General features: G+C 40.3%; 1 protein-coding gene across 2 annotated transcripts in view; it reads left to right on the top strand.

Moving 5' to 3' along the window:
* The first annotated feature begins 1,375 nt into the window (after positions 1 to 1,375).
* BMF (Bcl2 modifying factor) overlaps positions 1,376 to 21,101 on the top strand; it is a 47,121-nt gene continuing 27,395 nt past the window's right edge. The window contains exons 1-3 of one of the 2 annotated variants that reach the window (XM_063440223.1): positions 1,376 to 1,429; positions 16,911 to 17,206; positions 20,472 to 20,617. In XM_063440223.1, coding sequence (XP_063296293.1) covers positions 16,912 to 17,206; positions 20,472 to 20,617 — 441 coding nt within the window. In that variant the 5' untranslated portion in view covers positions 1,376 to 1,429; position 16,911. Of the gene's footprint in view, positions 1,430 to 1,502; positions 1,733 to 16,910; positions 17,207 to 20,471; positions 20,618 to 21,101 lie in introns of those variants that run through there. The other variant, XM_063440222.1, reaches the window with a different exon arrangement.

Consider the following 21,101-nt stretch of genomic DNA (forward strand, 5'->3'; position numbering starts at 1 on the left):
ACAGTGGTACCTCGGTTTATGAATTTAATGCGTTCTCCGGGACGTTTTGTATTGCGAAAAATGTGTAAACCGAAACGCAGTTTCCCATAGGAATGCATTGAAAACCAATTAATCCGTTCAGGAGGTCAGAAACAAGTCAAAATGAGCTGGCATGGAAACCAACACACAATGCAGAACACACATTAAAAGGCATGCAAACGTCGAAGATCAGCTCCCTACCTTTCCACAGCTTGAGAAATGCACCAAAAAAGTTCCCAAAAGTCTCAAAACCGTTGCAAACAATTTCCAGAATGGCTCCATAACTCGATGCAAAAGCCGCTCCAACACCTCCACACTCGACGCCACGTGCTACCCACAGACTCCAGCTTGCACGGGGGTGGCGCTATAAACCTCCTAGGTGCAATGCATCCTGGGGAAACTTCCTTTGGATTGCGAAAAAAATGTGTAAACGGAGGTATTATTTTCAATGGATTTTCATTTGTAAACCAAAAATGATGTTAACCGAGGCGTTTGTAAACCGAAGTACCACTGTAGGGGTGATCCATCCATTGACAACTTACACACTTTTTGCTAACCTACCTCCTCTCATCCTATAATTGCCATTCAGGATGGATGTTTATATAAAAAGCAGTCTGTGGGTGCAAGGGACTGTCTCTCAGGTTTAAATATATTATGTTGGAGCTAATATGAAAATGTAATCCCCTCTTCATCACTGCAACTGTAGAGGTTGTGGAACTGCACTCAAACCCTTCACCCTGGAATCCTTGGGTGCTGACCAGATCAGTCCCAGTACCAAAAGGACCAAATGTAAAATTTGAAATGGAGAAAGTAATCCAGGCACTCCAAAGTGTTCCAAAATATAGGCAATTTTTATTGGACCCAAGAACCAAAATACAAAGTTTCGACCCCTTGAAAAAGACCTCAAGCGGTCGAAACGTTGTGTTTTGGTCCTCGGGTCCAATAATTTCCGATCTTTTGGAACACTTTGGAGTGCCTGGATTACTTTCTACATTTAAAATGCAACTGTAGAGGGACTGGACTAATGGGCTCTATGGGTAGTTCCAAAACAGTTTGACAAAATAATCCTGAAAACAGAGCACTCAGATTTGTGGCACCAAAACCACAAGTCCCAGATGCTGCTGAGACTGCCACTATGAGTAGGTATATGTTAGCACACTCCAAATCGCTGTTTAGTGAATAAGCCCCTTACAGCAGAAGCCAAACTGAGCAGGAATGTCAGTGTCTGAGGATTTAATGCCTGGCAGGTGTGACTGCAGGTACCTTGCAGTCACGGGAGGGAAGGCTTGAAGTGCTGATGGTGAAGTAAATAAAACAAGACTGAGTACAGCAGATCACGAGTCAGGGAGTGCAGACAGGACAAAGCTAATTAGAGGAGGCACAAGGCAGCAGCATCCTGTAAGTGAATTGTGTGAGTATGGTGTGTATTGTGAGCCCGTGAGAGGTGGCAGTGTAAACACAGCGATAAGGATTCTAGAACACTCAGTGCTGGATACATTGACTGGACAATAGGCAGTGGATACATTGTGTAGGAGATGAGTGGATGGGAGCCAGTCACTGCTCCTTCTGCCAATCACAGCCAGTCCCTCCCCAGCCTGCTCTGCTCCCTTCAATATAGCTCAATGAGAGGAACTCACAGATACCGGGCACAGTTCTGGAACTCAGCAGGTGAGAGGGTACCTTGCTCAGCCCCTGTCTGGACCCCACGACTAACGTAAGTACTCACATTGGCTTGTTTGGATAGGGAGATAGGTGGCTGTGAGCACAACGTGGGTTAAACTCTATATTGTCCTGGGGCTCATCAGGTTAACTGGCATGAAATCATGGGACCTCTAACTCACTGTATTGCTACTGTTGGAATACAACTCTCATCAAGCCCATCCAAATCCTGGTTACAGGTGATGAGAGATGTACTAAGGGGGATACCTGTAGACAATTGGATAAATAGACCCTCACTCAGCAAAAGATCTGCAGTGAGACACTATGGACAATCCAGATGACTTTAAGTAAATCCATTAAATATTGATATTAATACTTCTTGATTAAGGTAATCTTTATAAGGGAAAAACAAAACAATATTAAAAAAGTTGGAGATGTTTAACTATTGGATGTGGAGCATTTATAAGTACAGTCAGAACGTTTTACTTTGTATTGTTTACTAATTATGGAAATGGTGAGATTATGGGTGATTTTTAGTGTTGTTCACTAGATACATTAGTTCCTTGTTAAGGGTGCCAAGTAGTTCAATGCACATCTAAAATGAGTCATTATTTTCTCTCTCCCCCCCTCCCCCCACCCTCCCTCTCTATTCTCTACACAGCACTATCCTGTCTTTTATAGTTATTGACTTTCTGTGATTTCTTTGTCAAAGTTTTTCAGATGGTTTTTAAAAGTGTATAGCTCAACTTCAAAACTTGTGGCATATAAGGCGCTGCTCACTTTAAACTGGTATAGGATATGTTCAGTACCAATTTAATTTCAGATGACCACCAATAAAATTTGATATTGTATTCAGGGATTGACAGATGGGATGCAGCAAATCTATTATTGTCAGTAGCAGTTGCTCTAAAGTTGTCAGCTCTGTATGACACTTGCTGTTGGGAATTATATGAAAAGAGCTGACCCATTGTGGAATTAATATGCTGAATGGGAGGGGGGTGTCCTCCTGCAGCATATGGATTCCACATATCAGAAGACCAGCACTTTTCATGCACTGTCATACTGTTTGTTAAAAAGATAGATGTCCAGGAATATAAGGTAGATCTGGCAACCCAAATTTGAAGATCGTTAAAAAAACCAACAACCTACAAACACTGAGATATGTTATAGGGAATATTGTATTATTTGCATTAAATGTCATAAGAGTTGATATTGTGTCACTGATACATAGCATTATGTAAATATTGTGTTGCTAAATAGAATTCTACTGTTTGCAGGCGATGGGTGTTTTGGTCATTATTGTATGTTTAGATGGTGCCACTTTGACTGGTTCCTTTATAGGAAGATCTTGTGCCTCGGGTTGGGTTAGGATAAACAGAGCGCAGATGTCAAGCTGTATTGGCTGTATCTGAGAACCAGACTCGCCAGCTGTAAACAGCACATCTGTTTTGAATTTTTATAAAGAGATTCTGCTGATGTATAACCTTTGAGCCAAAGTACGAATCCAGCAGGGATTATATGATCTCTGTGACTGTCTGAGAATCCTAAATGACAATCAGGGGAGTGGGAAGGGGAGGGTAACAAAAGAATATCATAGAATTATAATACCGGTTAGATGTCTTGGAGTTCAAATTGGATTATAAAACGAATCTTGGGTATCCCTCCCGCAGAGTATGATGTCCCCAACTAGCACATACATGGTTGTTGAAAGCACTGGACAATTAATGGAGAAGACCTTTGCCACAAAGAGTTCTGCTTACCAGTGCACCTTGCTTCGTTACCACTAGGGGATGCCGTACTACCAATCCCTTGTGATTGGCTAACTTTATTTCAATAAAGTCAATAAATATTGACTTAATATTTCAGTATAGACAATAAAATTGAAAACGTAATATTTGAGTTTAATCAATGCTACCCTGTCGGATACATTTCCCTATTTGGCTCTCTTGTGCCGTGCCTTGGAACCAAGGGGCCAGTTATAACATTGTGATGTGTGTATTTTTCAAGACTAGCTTGTGATATTGCCATTTTCATTAATAATCGGCTGTCTCTATAACTGAGATTAATGGAGGTTTCGTCCAACAAAATCCAGAGAACCATATGTGGGCCTAAACCCTACGTAATAATTATTATTTTTTGCTGTTGTACTGCTCTGCTGATTGTTGGGGCTCTATAAAAAATAATGCTAATAATGTTTGGTTTGCAACTTGTTGCTGATCACACTGACAAGTATAGTGCTAAAAGAAAGAACAGACTGTTTTGTTGGCAAGACATAAAAAAGGGAATTGGGGGCACACCCAGAACATGCATTTCTCAGGATGAGTGCTGCTGTAGAGACCAAAATGTATGATACAATAAAGCAGGGGTGCCAAATAGGTAGATTCCCAGATGTTGAGGAACTTTGCTTGCCTTCCATGCCTTTGGAAGCCGTAGTTTTAACATATCTACCTTTTGGGCACCCTTGAAATTTAGATTAAGGAACAGCGCACACACAAAACAAATACAGTTTTAACTTTTACAAGGCTGCTTAAAACCACCTATCACAGCAGAGACATATGGGGATTCATATGGGATTCGATATGCTGGAACTGAATCTCCATATTTGTTTGCTGAGATAGATGATTTTAAGTAACTTTGTACAATTTAAAACTGTATTTTTGTGTGCGCTGTTCCTTCATCTGTGTTGTAACCACTGCGGCAACTGCACCGCGACACTGCTGATATTTAAACATCAAGGAGTTAATATAGGCCTGGCTGTAAAGGCAGTTGCTACATAGTGACTGTCGGAGTTTGTGTTTGTTTTGGTTTTGTTCTAGGGGAGGAGTTAGTAGCGATGACCAGCTGCGCATATCACCATGTGTTCGATTTGCTGTTCTCAGCTTCCAAACATGACTCAGCATTCACACACAGTTGTCCTCTGGCCGCCACTCATGTGCTGCTCACAGAAACCCTTTCACAATAAACACACTGCTGTTTGAGTTGTGTTTTTGTTTTGTTTTTTTTTCCCGACTGCCAAGGTCTCAGTGTATAATTGGATGTATACAGTATTGCATTCTGGGATGCATAAACAAAATGTCAAAGACGTATGGACCTGCCTTTTTGTTGCACAACACCAAAAAAGGTACTTTTTGTGAACCACAACTTTCAGAAACATCATTTCTGCAATTTGTTTCCATTTTTTCGTAATAGCAGCCAAGCTGAACAAGAAGGATTTGCTCCTGTTCCTTATAATTATCTCACTGTTACGTGAATTGAAATTTTAGGGTAAAGTTGCCAAGCGAAGATTTTCCTGTTGTCTTTTTTTTTTTTTTTTAATTCTTTATTTTTGTAGTGCATTGAGTAACAAAGCATGGTTACATAGACATTTCTCAAATGACAGAAACAACAGTAAGAAGTATCATAAAATGTCAGAGTTGCTGCACTTTTTATAATTAAGTAGAAATGTTTCAGGGTCATAGTTCTATGTGCAGAGTGACAGAAAAAGACATGTTTAGGTATAGAACTATAGATAAACTTCAGAATATTTAGACCACTGGGCCCAAGGACACAACAATAGAACGAACAAGCCGGCACCGCCACAGCAGCTGGTGCAGGCAGACACACTGACATATTTTAACAGTCATATGGCATAGAAATTCAGTGCACATTTTTTGTTAAAATTCAGAGTATGTGACAGGTTGAGAGACAGGCGTATATAATTTAACTTACTGATGGCTTAATTGTATGCTTGCTTGCTTAATGACATGTTAGATTAACCCATGCGAGAGTAGTCAGGTATTAAGTGGCATATAGGCATACAGTAAACCTTCCACAAGAGTGATAGCAAACGGTGCTCAGTGGGACGTACATTTGAAGATGTGCATTATATGATAATATTGACATCTCCTTGTATGGTTATAGCAGGTTGGACTTAGCAAGCTAGGTACATCTCCTGAGTACACAATAGCATAATATACATTAGGTTATGGTTGTCGGCTATACTGGCATACCCCGCTATTAGATGCAAAGCTAGCCTGCCCTAACTATCTCAGGGCTTACAAGTCAAATTTGTATTAGTGCTGCAGTTAGGTTTGAATATTTAGGCATTTAGGCATATGACTAAGTAAGCTAGGGCTTGTAATAGATCCTGCTCTACAGTAGTGAGTGAAAATCAAGAACAAAACATACTAGCTATATAAACCACTGTATCCCTACTAACCCATTCACTACTGGAGTTGCAGTTTATGAATATAACATAGGTAGCAGACTAGTCTAAGCAGGTAGGTTAGATAAGATGGTACATGGATTGACATTAGTTACTCTAGGTAGGGGAAAACATAGGGTATTATAGACAACTGTGTAGGGGGCAACCCTGTGGTGGCTAGGGGGCAACCAATACTCTGTGTGTTGGCCACTTGTTAAGAGTCATGAGAGTTGGAGTCATAGTTCGACCCAGCGTTTAGAGCTGGCAGGGTATTGTCTCGGGAGACCGGTAAGTCTGTGGAGTTCCTGCCGTCTGGCTGCTGGGTGCTTTAGTCGATTCCTACAGGAGGAGGCATGGTTACCCTTAGGTGTGGCGGTAGTAGGCAGCGGGGAGGGGTGTGGTTGACAGTCCCAATACTCTTAGGTTATTCCATGCCTTCTCACCCTTACCAGCCTGGGTCGTGTAGGGGTCCCGTGCTTGATGAGGAGGGGTCCGCTGGCTTGGCGCTGTAAGGTGGAAGTACCGTGATCTCGGGTGGCGGTAGTTCCTCCGCTTACATGGTCTGTAGGCTTGTGTTTGGGGCCGCTTGATCCTCCGTTTGGGAGTAGGTCGCCGCGCCAGAGCTCCGCCTGTCGGGTGTGACTCAGGGGCGAATATGGTCGCTGCTGCTTCCGTGCCTCCACTCTCCTCCAAAACCGCTGGCAGATGTCGTTGAACTTTTCCAGGAATCTGGTTTCCCAGTCTGGGGCGAGTACCCCTGTATCATGCTTCGTGACTGGGTAGTTGGCCGCCATCTTGAGCTGCGTGGGTGCTGCTTCAGCCAGGCTACTCTGTGCAGGGAGTTGAGGCTTGTCTCTGCTTGGACCGGGATCTTCCTGTTGTCTTTTTGATTAGAAATTGTCCTGTTCTATCTTTTTTGGTTACAAATTTGCACTTCCCTTGTATATTTTCGACAATCCCCATTTTAGTGAGTTCTTTATGAATGGTTTAACATGACAGCAACCCAGAATTCTCTGGACTCCAATGACACAGGAGGGGTCAAAACAGTTATGTCACCCTAAACATAACTTTTTTGTTTTTTTTTAAATCTGTTTCTGTTCCTCACTCCTAAACTGTTTTCTTTTTTCTTTTCGATCGTCTTCCCATATAATAGGGACTACTTTTCCTTCTGTATTTTTCTTCCACCTCACAAGAAGTGGACCTTCCTCTGTCAAGTAGTTATAGCTGGGGGAATAAGGCATTTTCTCACTCTATGTGTGACAATAACAATGGTGGCGTACCTGCAGTGTTTTTGCTGTACTCTCGCAGAGACGGATGTGGGCTCCCGGTGGTTAAATCCCCAATAGCTGAAGGAAGAAGATGGTGACATCTATGTGGGACATCATGAGGTAAGTATATCTAGCCCTGGACCACCACACACAAAACAGCAATGTCTTCATCTGTGTTCTTGGAAAAATATGCAAAGACCATAGGAGACTCCATAGTCGCTTTTCTTTCTTTTTCTTTTTGAAATTACAATTGTGTGCCTGGCACTCATGGCACAGCAAACAGAATGTCATTTAAATTTACCTCCAACATATTGTTTTTTCCAGTCACCGTGCGAGTGCATGCTCGCATATAGTGCTTTGGAAGGAATGTTTCAGCACACATGCGCTCGTACTGCATTTCTTTGCAGATGCGGAGGTGCGTCAATGTGCCCATCTCATCATGCTGTAATGAAGCTGTCCTCATAATTGCCTCACTGCACGATTCAAGTGCACTTAAAGCAGATCTGTCACTATCGTGTGTCTTTATATATTTTGCCAAGGCCGCAAAGGTGATCTCTTCGATTATGGTCCAGTGGCCGTAGGGTACAATCATGGATAAGTTTGCTTATCAATGCTGTTCCTTTGCAGCTGCCCCCATTCTTGTCCTGGGGACCCTCTTTAGCTCCTGGGGCTTCATGTAGAATAGCGTCAGTGCTTTACTCTTGCTCATGCGCAAAACTACAACACCAAGGTCTACAGAGGTTCCTGTGAGATCACAGAAGCCTCTATAGTTAATGCCTCGTGATGAGCGAAACCATGCCTGAATCCCACAGCAGTCACTTGTGACGGACGAATATTGTTGGCAGAGTTCCATCTTTTGTCAACCTTAGACTTTACTATGAGACAAAGTAGTCTATACTTTAACTTATGGAATCTTCGGATTGCTTTGGAATTTCAATGATATCCCAACGCATTTCAACATCAGTATTTTGTAATGATTATATCTTTAGGAAAAACTCAGAAGTGACAGAGCCGCTTTAATATTCCAATTGGGAGGGGAAACCCTTTTGGTTACGCACTACAGTTAAATAAAATACATTTTAAAAAAGGATTGGTGTCCTATTCCTTTAGAATCTAAACCCGAATTGGGATCCAGGGAGAGAGTCAACTTGCAAGTAACCCCATCCTCTTAGACGTAAGTATAATAAAAGGTGCTGAGGATCTGCGATATGTAGGGGGACCTGCATAGTGGTTTCTTTGACCCATTTTTTGCGGGTGAACCAGTATTGTATTAGCCACAGGCAGAATAGGCCTAGAGTAACAGTGTGGAGGGGGCAGCAGGATCCTTCTCAAGCTAAACGTAAGGAACACTGAGATTTTATTGAGCTATTCCATTATTGTTTTATTATCTCCATTTTATATGCCACTTCATCGTTAACGGAAATATTTGTACTAGCAGAACTGCAAACCATTTTCCAACTTGTCAGTTTGGGCCTTAATTTTGCAGTTTGTTTGCCAACGCACCATGAATCATGATTTAGTGAATAAACATATATAGAATTCTTTTTTTAGTACACTTAATCGGATAATCTCATCATCATCATAATCTCACCACAACACTACATAAAAATCTAAATATATTACACTGTGTGCTGCTTGGATATCTTCTGGTGACGTCTAGGCACATGTATCAAAATGTATAAAAACTATTTATTGCATGCACATCAATTAAAACTAGCAAAGGGCACTACAGTGTTTGTAAAATATTTAACAACGTGCAGTTTGGCAACACAAACTGCAAGAAAAACATTTGCAACATTTTCGAGGCTTAAAGGGACAGCTCAGGCTATTCATTAACTACTAGTTAATGTATCAAACAGTATGCAAAGAAATACATTTTACACATGTTAAATTATTAAAGGGAAAATCTTTCCTCTGGAAGATCCAGTGTTTACTGGAATTTCTCAGGATTTGCAGCTTCCCACCGCAAGCTTTGCCCAGTCTAAAAAGTAGCTGACACTTTTCAGCCAATCCTAGCCAGGCCTTTATGGCAGAGCTAAGTTTATCCCATGAGACCCTGCTGAGGGGATATATTCTGTTAATAAATGTAATTTTCAACGGGGTTGGTTTTGTTTGTAGCTGTCTTGTATAAACAAAAGCTGGTTGTTAAAGGGGTACTCCAGTCACCATAACAACTTAATAAAAAAAAGTCTTTATGGTGCCACAAGGCTCCTGGGCCTACTCTTGCCTTAAGGAGTTAAACCTAAGCCTTCACCATCGATCCTTAGGCGGCATCCGGCTTCTCAAGCTCCGTTTCAGGGTCACCGTTGATTGGCTGAGAGGGGTCAGCTCACACTCCCAGCCAACAATGACTCACTATTCATAAAACTGGCTTTATAAAGGTACATTTCTTTTCAAGTCAGTTTTATGAATGGGGAGTCAGCTGAGAGCATCAGCTGATTGCTCTCAGCCAATCAGCGATGCCCCTGCCCGGTGGCACTCCCACTTCCTGAAACTTAGATTGAGAAGCAGGACGCCACCTGGTGCACCTGAGGATCGGCGCTTTAAAGCCTGCTGACACCATAACAACTGCATTTAGATGAAGTTGTTATGGTGCCTAAACTGTCTCTTTAATTCACCGCAACTCATTAAAGCGAAGCTGTCTTTTTAAAAAATCTTAATGATTAAACTCCCCTCCTTACCACTTGCCTGTGTTTATATTTATCTTTTCTTCCTTGTGCCGGATCTCAATATCTGGGAGCAGCCATTTTGTTCTCCTCTGTCCATGATGTCTGCAGTTTGCTCATTGTGGGATTGATTGTACTGGTGGAATGTGGGTACATTTGATTGGTAACTGAAACCATTGTCAACGTTAAAGTGCTCAGCAACCCAATAAAAACAGAGTCCAACAGATAAGATGACAGAAACAGATAAGATGACGTTTATTGTTGGTGACAGAGCCACTTTCAGAAAATTAACTCCCTAGGGTGTCCGTACCTTTAAAATCTAGTTGGCTGTCCAATGTAATAGTGTTTTAGAAATCTTACTTGTAAATATGTAATCTGATTTATTGTGTATTAAAAAAAAGTATAGAAAATTCAAACCTTTGTTTAGTAAAGTTATATAATCAAGCATAAAACTGAGCCCAGCTAAGCAGCCTCATATTACTACACAGATAAACACATACACCATGTTTTCTATAATTACTTCCAATAAAATTTGCAGAAGTGTGCGGTTATTCACTTATTTTCCCAGGAAACAACCCCAAGTTGAGGAGCACACTATAGTTTGATGCAGAATACAGTAAAGAGATATTAATCTGACGATCACTTCCTCTCTTGTTACTGTTGTAAATATACTTTGCCGGTCATGTGAGGTTACTAAACCAGGCAGCGTGTGATCGAGGCCTGCACACACCACTTTCTCACAGTTCTGTGTGGAAGCATCAGACTCCCAATTATATATAGGTATGTTTATTGTGTTGTGTATCATGAAAGGCTAGCAGAAGGAAACTTGTGTTATGGTTTCAATCAGAAGGTTATATCCTGTTTTAGAGATACTATAAGGCGATTTAGAAAATCTTAGCCAAGTGTCTCTTAATTCAGTTTTCTGATGCAATATGCTTCAATCTCAAAGGGTTTGTGGTGTATATGAGGATTTGGTACATTCTACTTGCTAACTTACAGTTTACAGCTCGGGGGCAGCGGGCCAGAGCAGCCCTCGAGGGCATTGAGATTGTAGGTCACAAGCCCAAGCACAGGGCTAGCAAAGTTCCTGCAGTAGTTCGCCAACAATCAGCCCAGTGTATCTCCAAGCAGATTTTAATCGGGGCAAGAATAATGCTTTGATAGTCTCCCACATTCCACTATATATTGGCTACCCAGCCCTGGCTACAGATAGCCATCACCTTGATACCTAAGTGTGATGGGAGTACAGAAAACACCAGATAGTAATGAAAACATAAGAGGATGTGAGAGCTGACATATTTAAACAGTGTGTGATTTTATTAAATCACATAATTAAACATTTCCTGTCCAGGGGCTAGTTTTGGCCTAACGTGTTGGTATTTATAACTGTTACTTATGTGTTATATCACCACCTGCCCTATTTCCAGTTGCTTTTCACAGTTCAATCTACTCGCTATTTCCACCAAATTTAACTGGAAATATTAATTATTTGATAACTAACTCAAGCTGCTGTATACTTTGTTGCTTCTTGACTGTTTTGGCAAACAAAGGCCCTAGATTAGCAATCAGTGCACTGAAGTAATCAATGTTATTGTATATTTTGTAGCTGTCCCAAGCGACCTCTGTGTTGTTGAATAGATGTAGTAACATGAGTTTTACTAAAATTGGATACAACAGCCTCCAGCAATGAAATCACCATGAGCCATATGTAGTATTGTGACACACCTGTTAATTACTGAATTCAGGTGTGTCAGTCAGACCCATTGCCACAGGTGTATAAAATCAAGCACGTAGCTAGGCAGTCTGCATTTACAAACATATGTGAAATCAATGTCATAAATGTCTCTGCTGGTGTAATGGTCAGGTGTCCCAATACTTTTGTCCATGTAGATACTGCTGTCCCTCAATAAATAATAAGGTCCATACAGCCTCATTTTAGTTCCTTTTCTGGTATTCGAGCCACTCATCCCTATCAGTCCTGGGAAGAAGGGAACAATATGTGCTGCTAAGGCCCTTGTGATGCAGGAGATGGACTATTGTGTCCTACCTGACCACTCTGCATTTTGGATTGTCTATAAACTGAGAGAGCGGTAGTAGTGTATAGGTCTGTGCCAGCCACATTGCTCTTGTTCACACCATTTGTAGGAAGATATGTGGCAAAGATGAAATATGTTAGGGAACCATCAACCATTTCTTCCTACTTAATCATTTGTATTTTTTAATCTGCATACATCGTAATTTGTCGTCTTTTCCCCCTAAAATCCAATCATGCATTTTGTACCCACTCTTCAACCTACTTTTTTTTTACACATCTTCTCAATCCTATAAATCTCCCTTTTCTACTTCCATAAAATCTAATTTCCAATCACAGTGTGCCCAAACTCCACTTATCCTTCTTATTTTTCCCTTGGGTTTTCACCCATCATTTTTTTTCTATTTTACTTTGTTTTTTCTTATTCCAAACTGGACTTGGCTTACTTTTGGTAATTCAGGCATTGTTGAAAATTCCCCTGACACCAGATAGTCTATTGTAGTGTTAAATATTAGTTACATAAACACGAGCCTAGTCTCACTTTCCTGCCTTATTGTGTCTGGCAGTTTTCTGGCAATTTATGCAAGGGCAGATCTTCTCATCTCACTCTGCATAACTGCAGCATTAAGCACTCTGGTTTCTGATGTTATAAACAATGACCCTTCATCTAAATCAGGGGTGCCCAAAGGTAGATCCCCAGATGTTCTAAAACCACAGCTTCCATGCAGCTTTGCAATTCTAAAGGCATTCCAAAGGCATTCAAAAGCATCATGGGAATTGTAGTTCTACAATATCTTGGGACTTGCCTTTTGGGCACCCCTGATCTAAATGCTATCCCCTTGGGCAAGAAAGTGACTTTATGACTCTTCATAGCCTACATCCATCATCTAACACGATATGTTTGTCTTGTAGAGCGTTCCCTTTAAGCACTCTTTCCTAATCACTCCAGCAATGAATCAGTTAAGAAATTAAAATACCTAATCCTTCCGGCAAGTACTCGTTTTTAGTTTCTCACTGCACAAGGCAGGCTGTTGTTGTTATAAAGAATCTTATACAAATCCTTTCTGTCTTGAACTGGTCAATAAAATGTTTAAATGGATTATTGTCCTTGGAAATGTTGGTTTCCTTTCTTCTAAATAAATAGCAGATTCATAACACTGTAGTTATGTGGTTTATCTACTGGCCACTGAGTTACAGATTTGCCAAAACTGGGTGCCGCTTAGGGCAATCCACCTTCCTGATTGCCTTTTTTCTGCTGAGCATTTTAAAAAGGAAACTCCAAACATATTAACCACTACAGTGAATTGCGGTGGTCATGGTGCTAAGAATTCGACACCAAATCATTAATCTTTTTTAATGGTTATGTTGACTTACTGCCCCTAAGATCCACTGTACTTCCCACAAACCTTAGACGACAAGGCCTAGTTTCCCCTATTGTGCTGTCCAAGATTTTGTATGGCAATGATTGCATACGGCACCCACCGTCCAAGCCTGTCTTCTTTTTCAGACGTTGAGCTGTCAGTGTACATGTCTGCCCATAATGTAGATAGAAATATGCAAACCCTTTGTGCTGTCACATGGTATACATTCAAACAGCCCTCTAATGCACCCAGAAACAGAATGGAAGAATAGGTTTTTAGAATGGCTGAGCAAAAGACCTCCAAGGAGGTTAAGCACGAAACACACCATTTCTAACCAAAGGTCAGAACACCAGAATATCTGGATTACTAAACTGATAGTCAGGGTACCAGTTCACTTACTTTGACAACTAATCCAAGGATCAGGGTACTATAAATTTTTGATTGTGGATAGCTAAGCCAAGTATTATGGTGGTAGAAGATGGCCCAGATCACATTAGCTGAAATCACAGTAGCACTATTTGGCTGCAAGAACCAAGAAAGGGAAATGAGTTCCTGCTTTTTCTGTATTTATGTAAAAATGTACTTGGCATCAATTGGGCTTCACCAAAAAAAGCATCTGTGCATATTGATCTTTATTTGAGTGCAGCCAATTTGGAGAAAGGTGGACCAGCTCTTGGAAGAGATGGCATGGGAGCGAGCAATGCCTGTTGTGCCATCTTGGTTACAAGAGGATGTCATCAGGTAAGTAAACTTGTCAACAGCACAACAAACTCACAAGTTATTGACTTAACCACCTGGTTTGGTTGGTACACCTGCCCTTTACTCGTGACATGTAATTGGAGGAGTTTGGAGATCTTAAGTGCGTAATATTCACTGACTGAAAATTTTCATAATTGAACAAAGGTACAATTCACAATACCTGAGAAGATGAACCACTTTAAACGTTACTCAGATCTAGAGTAAATTGAGATGTACAGAGGTTCAGGGCCCAATATACACAGCAGACCATAAACTCATAAATGTATACATAAAGATAATTTTAAATAAAGGTAACCAAGTTCAGATAATAGTTCACTGTAATAAAAATAGATATTCGTTAACTAGGCTTTATAAGTTACATAACTACCAACTACACATCTAGAAACCTATGAATAATGACACAGATTAGATTTTCATTTCTCATCACAGGAAACGGGGGAACGTTTAAACTTGGTTGAAATCCAAATTAATCATCCTGGAACTCTAAGAGCAGATACGTATTACTAGGGGATACAAAGGGGACATCCCCTTGCAGAACTACTGCATCCATGATGCTATGCTAGACTTACAGGGTTATTCACGGAAGTGAGAATTCATGTTGAATTCAAAGTGAATTTCAAATTTAAGGCTTAACGTAAAGCATACCTGACTTAGGGAATGTTTCCAGATCTGCCATTTTGAATTTTTAAATTTACTTTAAATTCTCACGTAAGTGAATAACCCTTTTAGTATCACAAAGCATCACGGGACGTCTTGTACTACTACATTTGGGGATTTACCTTTGGCCGGCCCTGCTCCCTATTGTCCCATTGTACATATACACATTTATTAAACGTTCTTGTAAACAGGCTGTCTAAAAGGATCATTGAAGGGATAAATCTACATTTTTAGATAACCTAATATGTCTTCTTCAATGGACTATAATAGAACAATTGTGGACTTAAAATTATATAATTTGTCTCAAGTAATAATTTTAAGCCTCTAGAGAGGAAACTCTACTTGGAAATCTGGTTGCAAACTCCTTCCTGTAATTATGGCTGGTCAGAAGACTGTTTCCTGTTCGGACCAGGCTTCACTTGTATTTGTCTAGACTGTGAAAAGCTACAATTCTGATTTGGGCTTGGGGTATATCGATGTATTATAGATCTCCACTCATGCTCAAACCTTGTAGTTTGTTTAAGGAATAGTTTATAGAAATTATTCATGTAACTGGAAATTACAGTATTGTACATTTATAGTGCTCTAAGCCTACCGTGGGGCATCAACTTGACTTCTATTAATTACTGGCAGGAATTTTGTTGTGTGTTTCAAATTGTCCAATAATAAATCATATGTACAACACTGAGAAATTGTTGGCGTAGAATCTTTCTATAATTGGGTCTATACCAAGGATATTAAAAAGATCCTGTTACTTCTGAGTATTCCATGGATAAACCAGAATCTTTACGAAAGTGCATCAACAATGCAATTTTAAAGAATACACATAAGCCAAATAAGGGCAATTCTATCTCATCCATGCTCAGGTATGGATGGGCCATTAGGGAAGCCTGGCAAATGCCCACTGGACACTAATGTTCACATGCCAAGAACTGGCTGGGGAGATGAAAGATGTCATAAACTAGCTTTAGAAGTTTTTATCTCCTGCTCTTTAAATTGAAATTTAACCACAGACAGGAGGTTCCTACAAGGTCTACACATAAAGGAAGTGTAAACATTAGATCTCACTTTACAGGAAGTGTTTAGGAAGGCAATGCATGTTGCATGCATGTGTGACTAGGACTGCATAAAGAAAGTGGTTTAACTTCTCAATGGCAGTGAATTGAGCAGTGAGACTTGTATGATATATACACCAAAACTACTTGATTAAGCTAAATCTGTTTTGGTGACTACAGTGTCCCTTGAAGTATATGAGTTATAATGAGCCAAAACCTCTGAAATAATTTGAATGACCTAAATATACATTGTTGGTACTTTATTTAGATTCACACATTATCAGCAGTGGTGTATTTTGAATCTGTGCTGCCCTAGGCATGACGGAACTCGGGAACCCCGTAATTTACATTTGCCCCACCCCTTCCCATCGAGGCCACACCTCTTCCTGTTAAAGACTAACACACACTTTGACTGACCGAAACATACTCTCAGATACACTGCCACACATACTCACTGATTAGACACAATCTGACAGACACACACAATCACTGACTCACTCACAGACACACACTGACATACACAATCACTGACAGACACACGCACTCACTGACATACACAAACAATGACGCAGACACACACTCACTCACTGACAGACTCACACCCACCCGCAGACACACACACACTGACAGGCATACACAATTACTCAGACACACACACACATACACATTCACTGACAGACACACACACACTCATTCACTCACAGACACACATAATCACAATCACACAGGCTACCTCACAGACACACACACACTCACAGACACACACAATCACTCAGACACAAACACACATTCACTGACAGACACACACTCACTCACAGACACACACTGACAGACACACAGGCTCCCTCACAGATACACACTCACAGACATATACACTCACTCACAGACACACACAATCACTCAGACACACACTGACAGACATTCACTCACAGACACACACTGACAGAGATACACACACAGACTCACTGACAGCCAGACACACACCAGACACACTGACATACACACACACTAACAGACATACATACACACACTCATTTCTCCCCCCGCCCCCCAACTCACAGATTATTTTTTATTTTAATTTAAATCCACTCAGCCTCCCTAAATTTGGGAGAGCTGGATGGATTTTTTTTTACCTGGGGATTATGGACATGCTTATTGAAAGATGATCATAATAGTTCTTGAATTCTACAATTTCAACTATGAGTATGTATTGTGTAATAGGTGTTCTAACCTATACTTTTTTACCTATTAGGATGGATCAAGAGAGCTATCCAAATTCAGATGAGCTGGACGATGACGTGTTTTACCCTGATGACTGTGATTTCCCGATCCCACCTTTGACCCCACCTTCAGCATTCACGCAGAGCCAGTCCTACACTTGTCTCCTTGGGAGGTTCCAGATTTTCCCACTGTCTCATTGCTGTGGACCAGGATGTAGGAACACAGACTATGAAGATAAGGCCACACAGACACTTGGGCCACCATCTGTTAGCATTGACACCATGTTGCCTTGCGGGGTCACAGAATGTCCACAGAGACTTTTCTATGGTAAGAATCAGGCATTCTTTTACTCAGTCGAAACCTAGTGCACTACTCCCTAGCCTCCAAGGACATTATATCCCAATGAACCCTTGGGATACTGTTTTCTGAAGGTACCTTTTAGGGTCCAAGGCCCTATGGGCTTCTCCTTCCTCCGGGATGCTAGTGGAGGACAAAGAAAAGATATCCAAGAAATTGCTTATGTGCTTTGTTAATTTTTATTAATAAAAGTAAACTCGGTAGAACTATGTAGATAACGTCCCAGTAAACACTCTGCTGATTGGAGTGAAATATAAATAATGCTTAAAATGATAAAGGGGAGCCTGCAGTTTGATAAATGGTTGCTTAAAACATTGGCACCTAATAAACTGGAACATATATAATATATAATAAGAGGTAATGGAATTTTTAGTGAAAACGTTGTATAGAAGTCACAAAGGAGATGATGTATAGTGGGAACAAAAATAAGGTAGTGGTGGGGATGGTATAAAGTCCACATGGGCCGCAGACAAACAGTTGAGGTGGCCAGGAGTCACAACAAGGTATGCATACACGCTATGCTGAAATCTCTAGGTATACATCCACCTCTCTTTAGCAGGTATGTAAGGTTAAATAACATATTATACCTCCACATAACGGATTCATTCTTTGAGGTTCTTGGTACCTGCAACAAGTTGATCCCCATTAAGTAGTGCTGAATTGGTGCCTAAGTTTGGAGGCTCAGTTCACAATCCATAGGTGCCTAAACACAGTGCATTCTACGTCTACATAACTCTGGATTTGACAACATTTTTCATTCTTTCATCTCCCAAGTTGAGGATTGACCCTTCTCTCAAAGCTGAGTGTAAATGACTGGATACAAAAAGATTAGCCTTAAAAAAAGTTTTAAAAAAATAACCCCATCACACTCATAACAAAGTAATTTGCCAGTGCTACATGTTACCAAACCCAGTGAATATGCCGGTGTTATATAAATACAAATAGCACACTTAAAGGAATACTATAGGGTCAGGAACACAAACATGCATTCCTGACCCTATAGTGCTAAAACCACCATTTAGGTGGCTTGCCCCCCCTAGGAAAAACATTGGATTGGCTGAAATCGACAAGGAGGCAGGACGGGAACTGGTCCAATGCCAGCTTGGCCAATCAGCACCTCCTCATAGAGATGTATGGCATCAATACATCTCTTTGAGAAAAATTCAGCTTCTCCATGCAGAGCGCAGAGATGCTCAATGGCAGTGCTGTAGTCTGTGCAGCACTGCTCCAGGAAGCACCTCCAGTGGCCGTCTGAGGAGTGGCCACTGGAAGTGTCCCTAGGGGGCAATGTAAACACTACCTTTTCTCTGAAAAGGGCAGTGTTTACATGAAAATACCTGCAGGGAATGAATATACTCACCAGAACTAATACATTAAGCTGTAGTAGTTTTGGTGACTATTGTGTCCCTTTAAAATTAACTCTTCTTTTATTTTATTTCTTATGGAATGGTTTATGAGTTGCCTTGCAGCAGCTTGTGAGTAACCAAGCTGAAGTAGCAATTTTTTTTGTCAACTTTGGTTTTTGTCCTTGTTAAGTTACCAGTATCTAAATTTGAGAGTTGAAGTTGATGAATTGCAGCTGATATGACCCAAGGGTTTTGGAGTCTGGGATATTTTCTTAACTTGTTAATAAGTTGTGTCAAGCCCTAAATGATGCATGTTTCTTGCAGTCTGTGTCTGTGCACTCGTAACTGGCATAACATGTCAGCATAACCCATTAAAGGGAATCAGAATTTAAACGTCTGACAAAATGACATTCAACACCCCAATAAACCTTTTGAACAACGATTGCCCATTCTGGACACCAGCCTTCTGCAGATTACACTAAAAACGCCAACAAAATTACCATAATCAAAAAAGATATCTGCTGTATGACTATAAACTAAAATGGAAAATAATGTGGCTTTAATTAGGTACGTTGGCTTGGGGCCTCAGTGATTATTTGAGATGTAGCTTCTAGAACACAGGGCAAACATCACTGCCAAAATATGTTAAAATAATATAGTACACTCTTAACTGCTCAGCTGTGAAAAAGCTCTGTGTGAAGCTACCCAACTTTACCATATTTTAAAGGAACCCTATATACACCATAACCACTACAGCCTATTGTAGTGATTAAAGTGTGTGTGTGTGTTTACACCTTTAAGGCAAACTATTTTCAATCAGTTTAACAAAAACCTAGAGAAACCTCTTATGAAAACCCCTTGTGTTGAGACATAATAATGAGAAAGCTGTCACTATCTGTCAAAGTTCTTATATGTTTTTGCTGTGCAATATGGGAGTCAGACTACCGGCATTGTGGATGATTCAGCCATAATAAGCAGGCATTTTTATAATGAACAATGTAACTAGATCCTTTAGCCAAAGTCAAGACGACACATGTTGTTTTAGTAATGCACTGCTCTTGTTTCTGAAATAAAACGTGATTCACACATTGCTCTGTTTTCTTTTTAAACGTATATTGTAAACATGTAGCATTTGACGTAACAATGCAGTTTGATCCTGGCACAGTAAGGCACACGTTACATTGAAGGAGAAGAAACAGAAGCATTGTTTCTGCTTGTCCTTCTTTCTTGTGCTCTCTCTATCCTGACTGTCAGGTGTAAATGGAAGAGCTTCTAACAATGATTGGCACTCGTAGATTCAATTTTTTTTTTTTTAAAGAGATCCTATGGTTCTGAAAATAACAATCGTTATTTCGGGACGATAGGCTCCCTTCTTGCAATGTGCACAGTGTCCATCCCCATTTTGTCCTGTAAAAAGTAATCTAAATATCACCACGTTTCCAGTGGCAGAACTCCTTAGTTGGTGCCTCCAGCTTCCCTCCGGTGATGTCAGCAAACATGTTGATGTCACCCACAATTTCGTCATCAAGTGCTTCTCCTAGAGAAACATTGAATTGGAGAGTGTGCATGCAGTCAAACACTGTGCTCCTCCAAACAAATTTTATCAGAAGAGTATGATTGCAGGACATAGTTTTACTCAGTTATGGTGATGAAAGTGTCTCACTGAGATGAAGTGGTCTGGGTGTTTGTAATGGTTCTGAAAATACTGTGGTGAGAATCTCTGCATTTCATTTTTACTGATCTCTCAAACACATTTTTGTTCAATATAGTGGGTAAGTAGACAATATAAAAATCTATTAAATGCTCCAAAAATTAACATGAGCTTTGTCCTAAATATTATGTTGTAAAAGCTGGAATAATACAATGGGGCCAATATTTGTGTCTTGCAGGAAATGCTGGGTTCATATTACAGCATCCTACGTACTCGCTTGGAGACCATTTGGCTTACAGGAGGCAGGAACAGAGCACAGAGCGTCGAATTGGACGCAAACTACAATGCATCGGAGATCAGTTTCACAGACATCATTTACAAAAGGTAAAAAAAAATATTGTGGAACGCAATGTATTGCCAATAACTATCAATGTTATTTTTAAGGCGACAGTGCTATAGTGGAACAATTACAACACTACAAAAATGTAAATTCTAAAATTGTGAGAAATGTTGCGTAGCAAAAATTACCCTTTTTTTTTTTAAAAAGTAAATCTTTAATTGTACAACATTATTTAAACTAAACGTAAATCCTGCCCCCACACAATTATTGTGTCCTATATCAATTATAGCATTTCCAGAATTTCAGTATGTAAATCCCAGTGTTCTCATTTAAATGTTTTCATGGAATTCTTTAATCCATCGTAGTTGCTGTGTGTAAGGAAGGTCATGCATATGTACTCTGGGCATCTTATTCTCATTTACACTTGTAAAGCATGTGCAAGTAATCCTGGGAAGAAGATTCATTTGCTTAGGATATAAGGAATAAAAGCAAAACGACATATTTTAAACCATAAGACGCTAAAACAAG

The sequence above is a fragment of the Pelobates fuscus genome, chromosome 13 (genome assembly GCF_036172605.1).
Source record: "Pelobates fuscus isolate aPelFus1 chromosome 13, aPelFus1.pri, whole genome shotgun sequence".
Classification (NCBI taxonomy): Eukaryota; Metazoa; Chordata; class Amphibia; order Anura; family Pelobatidae; genus Pelobates; species Pelobates fuscus.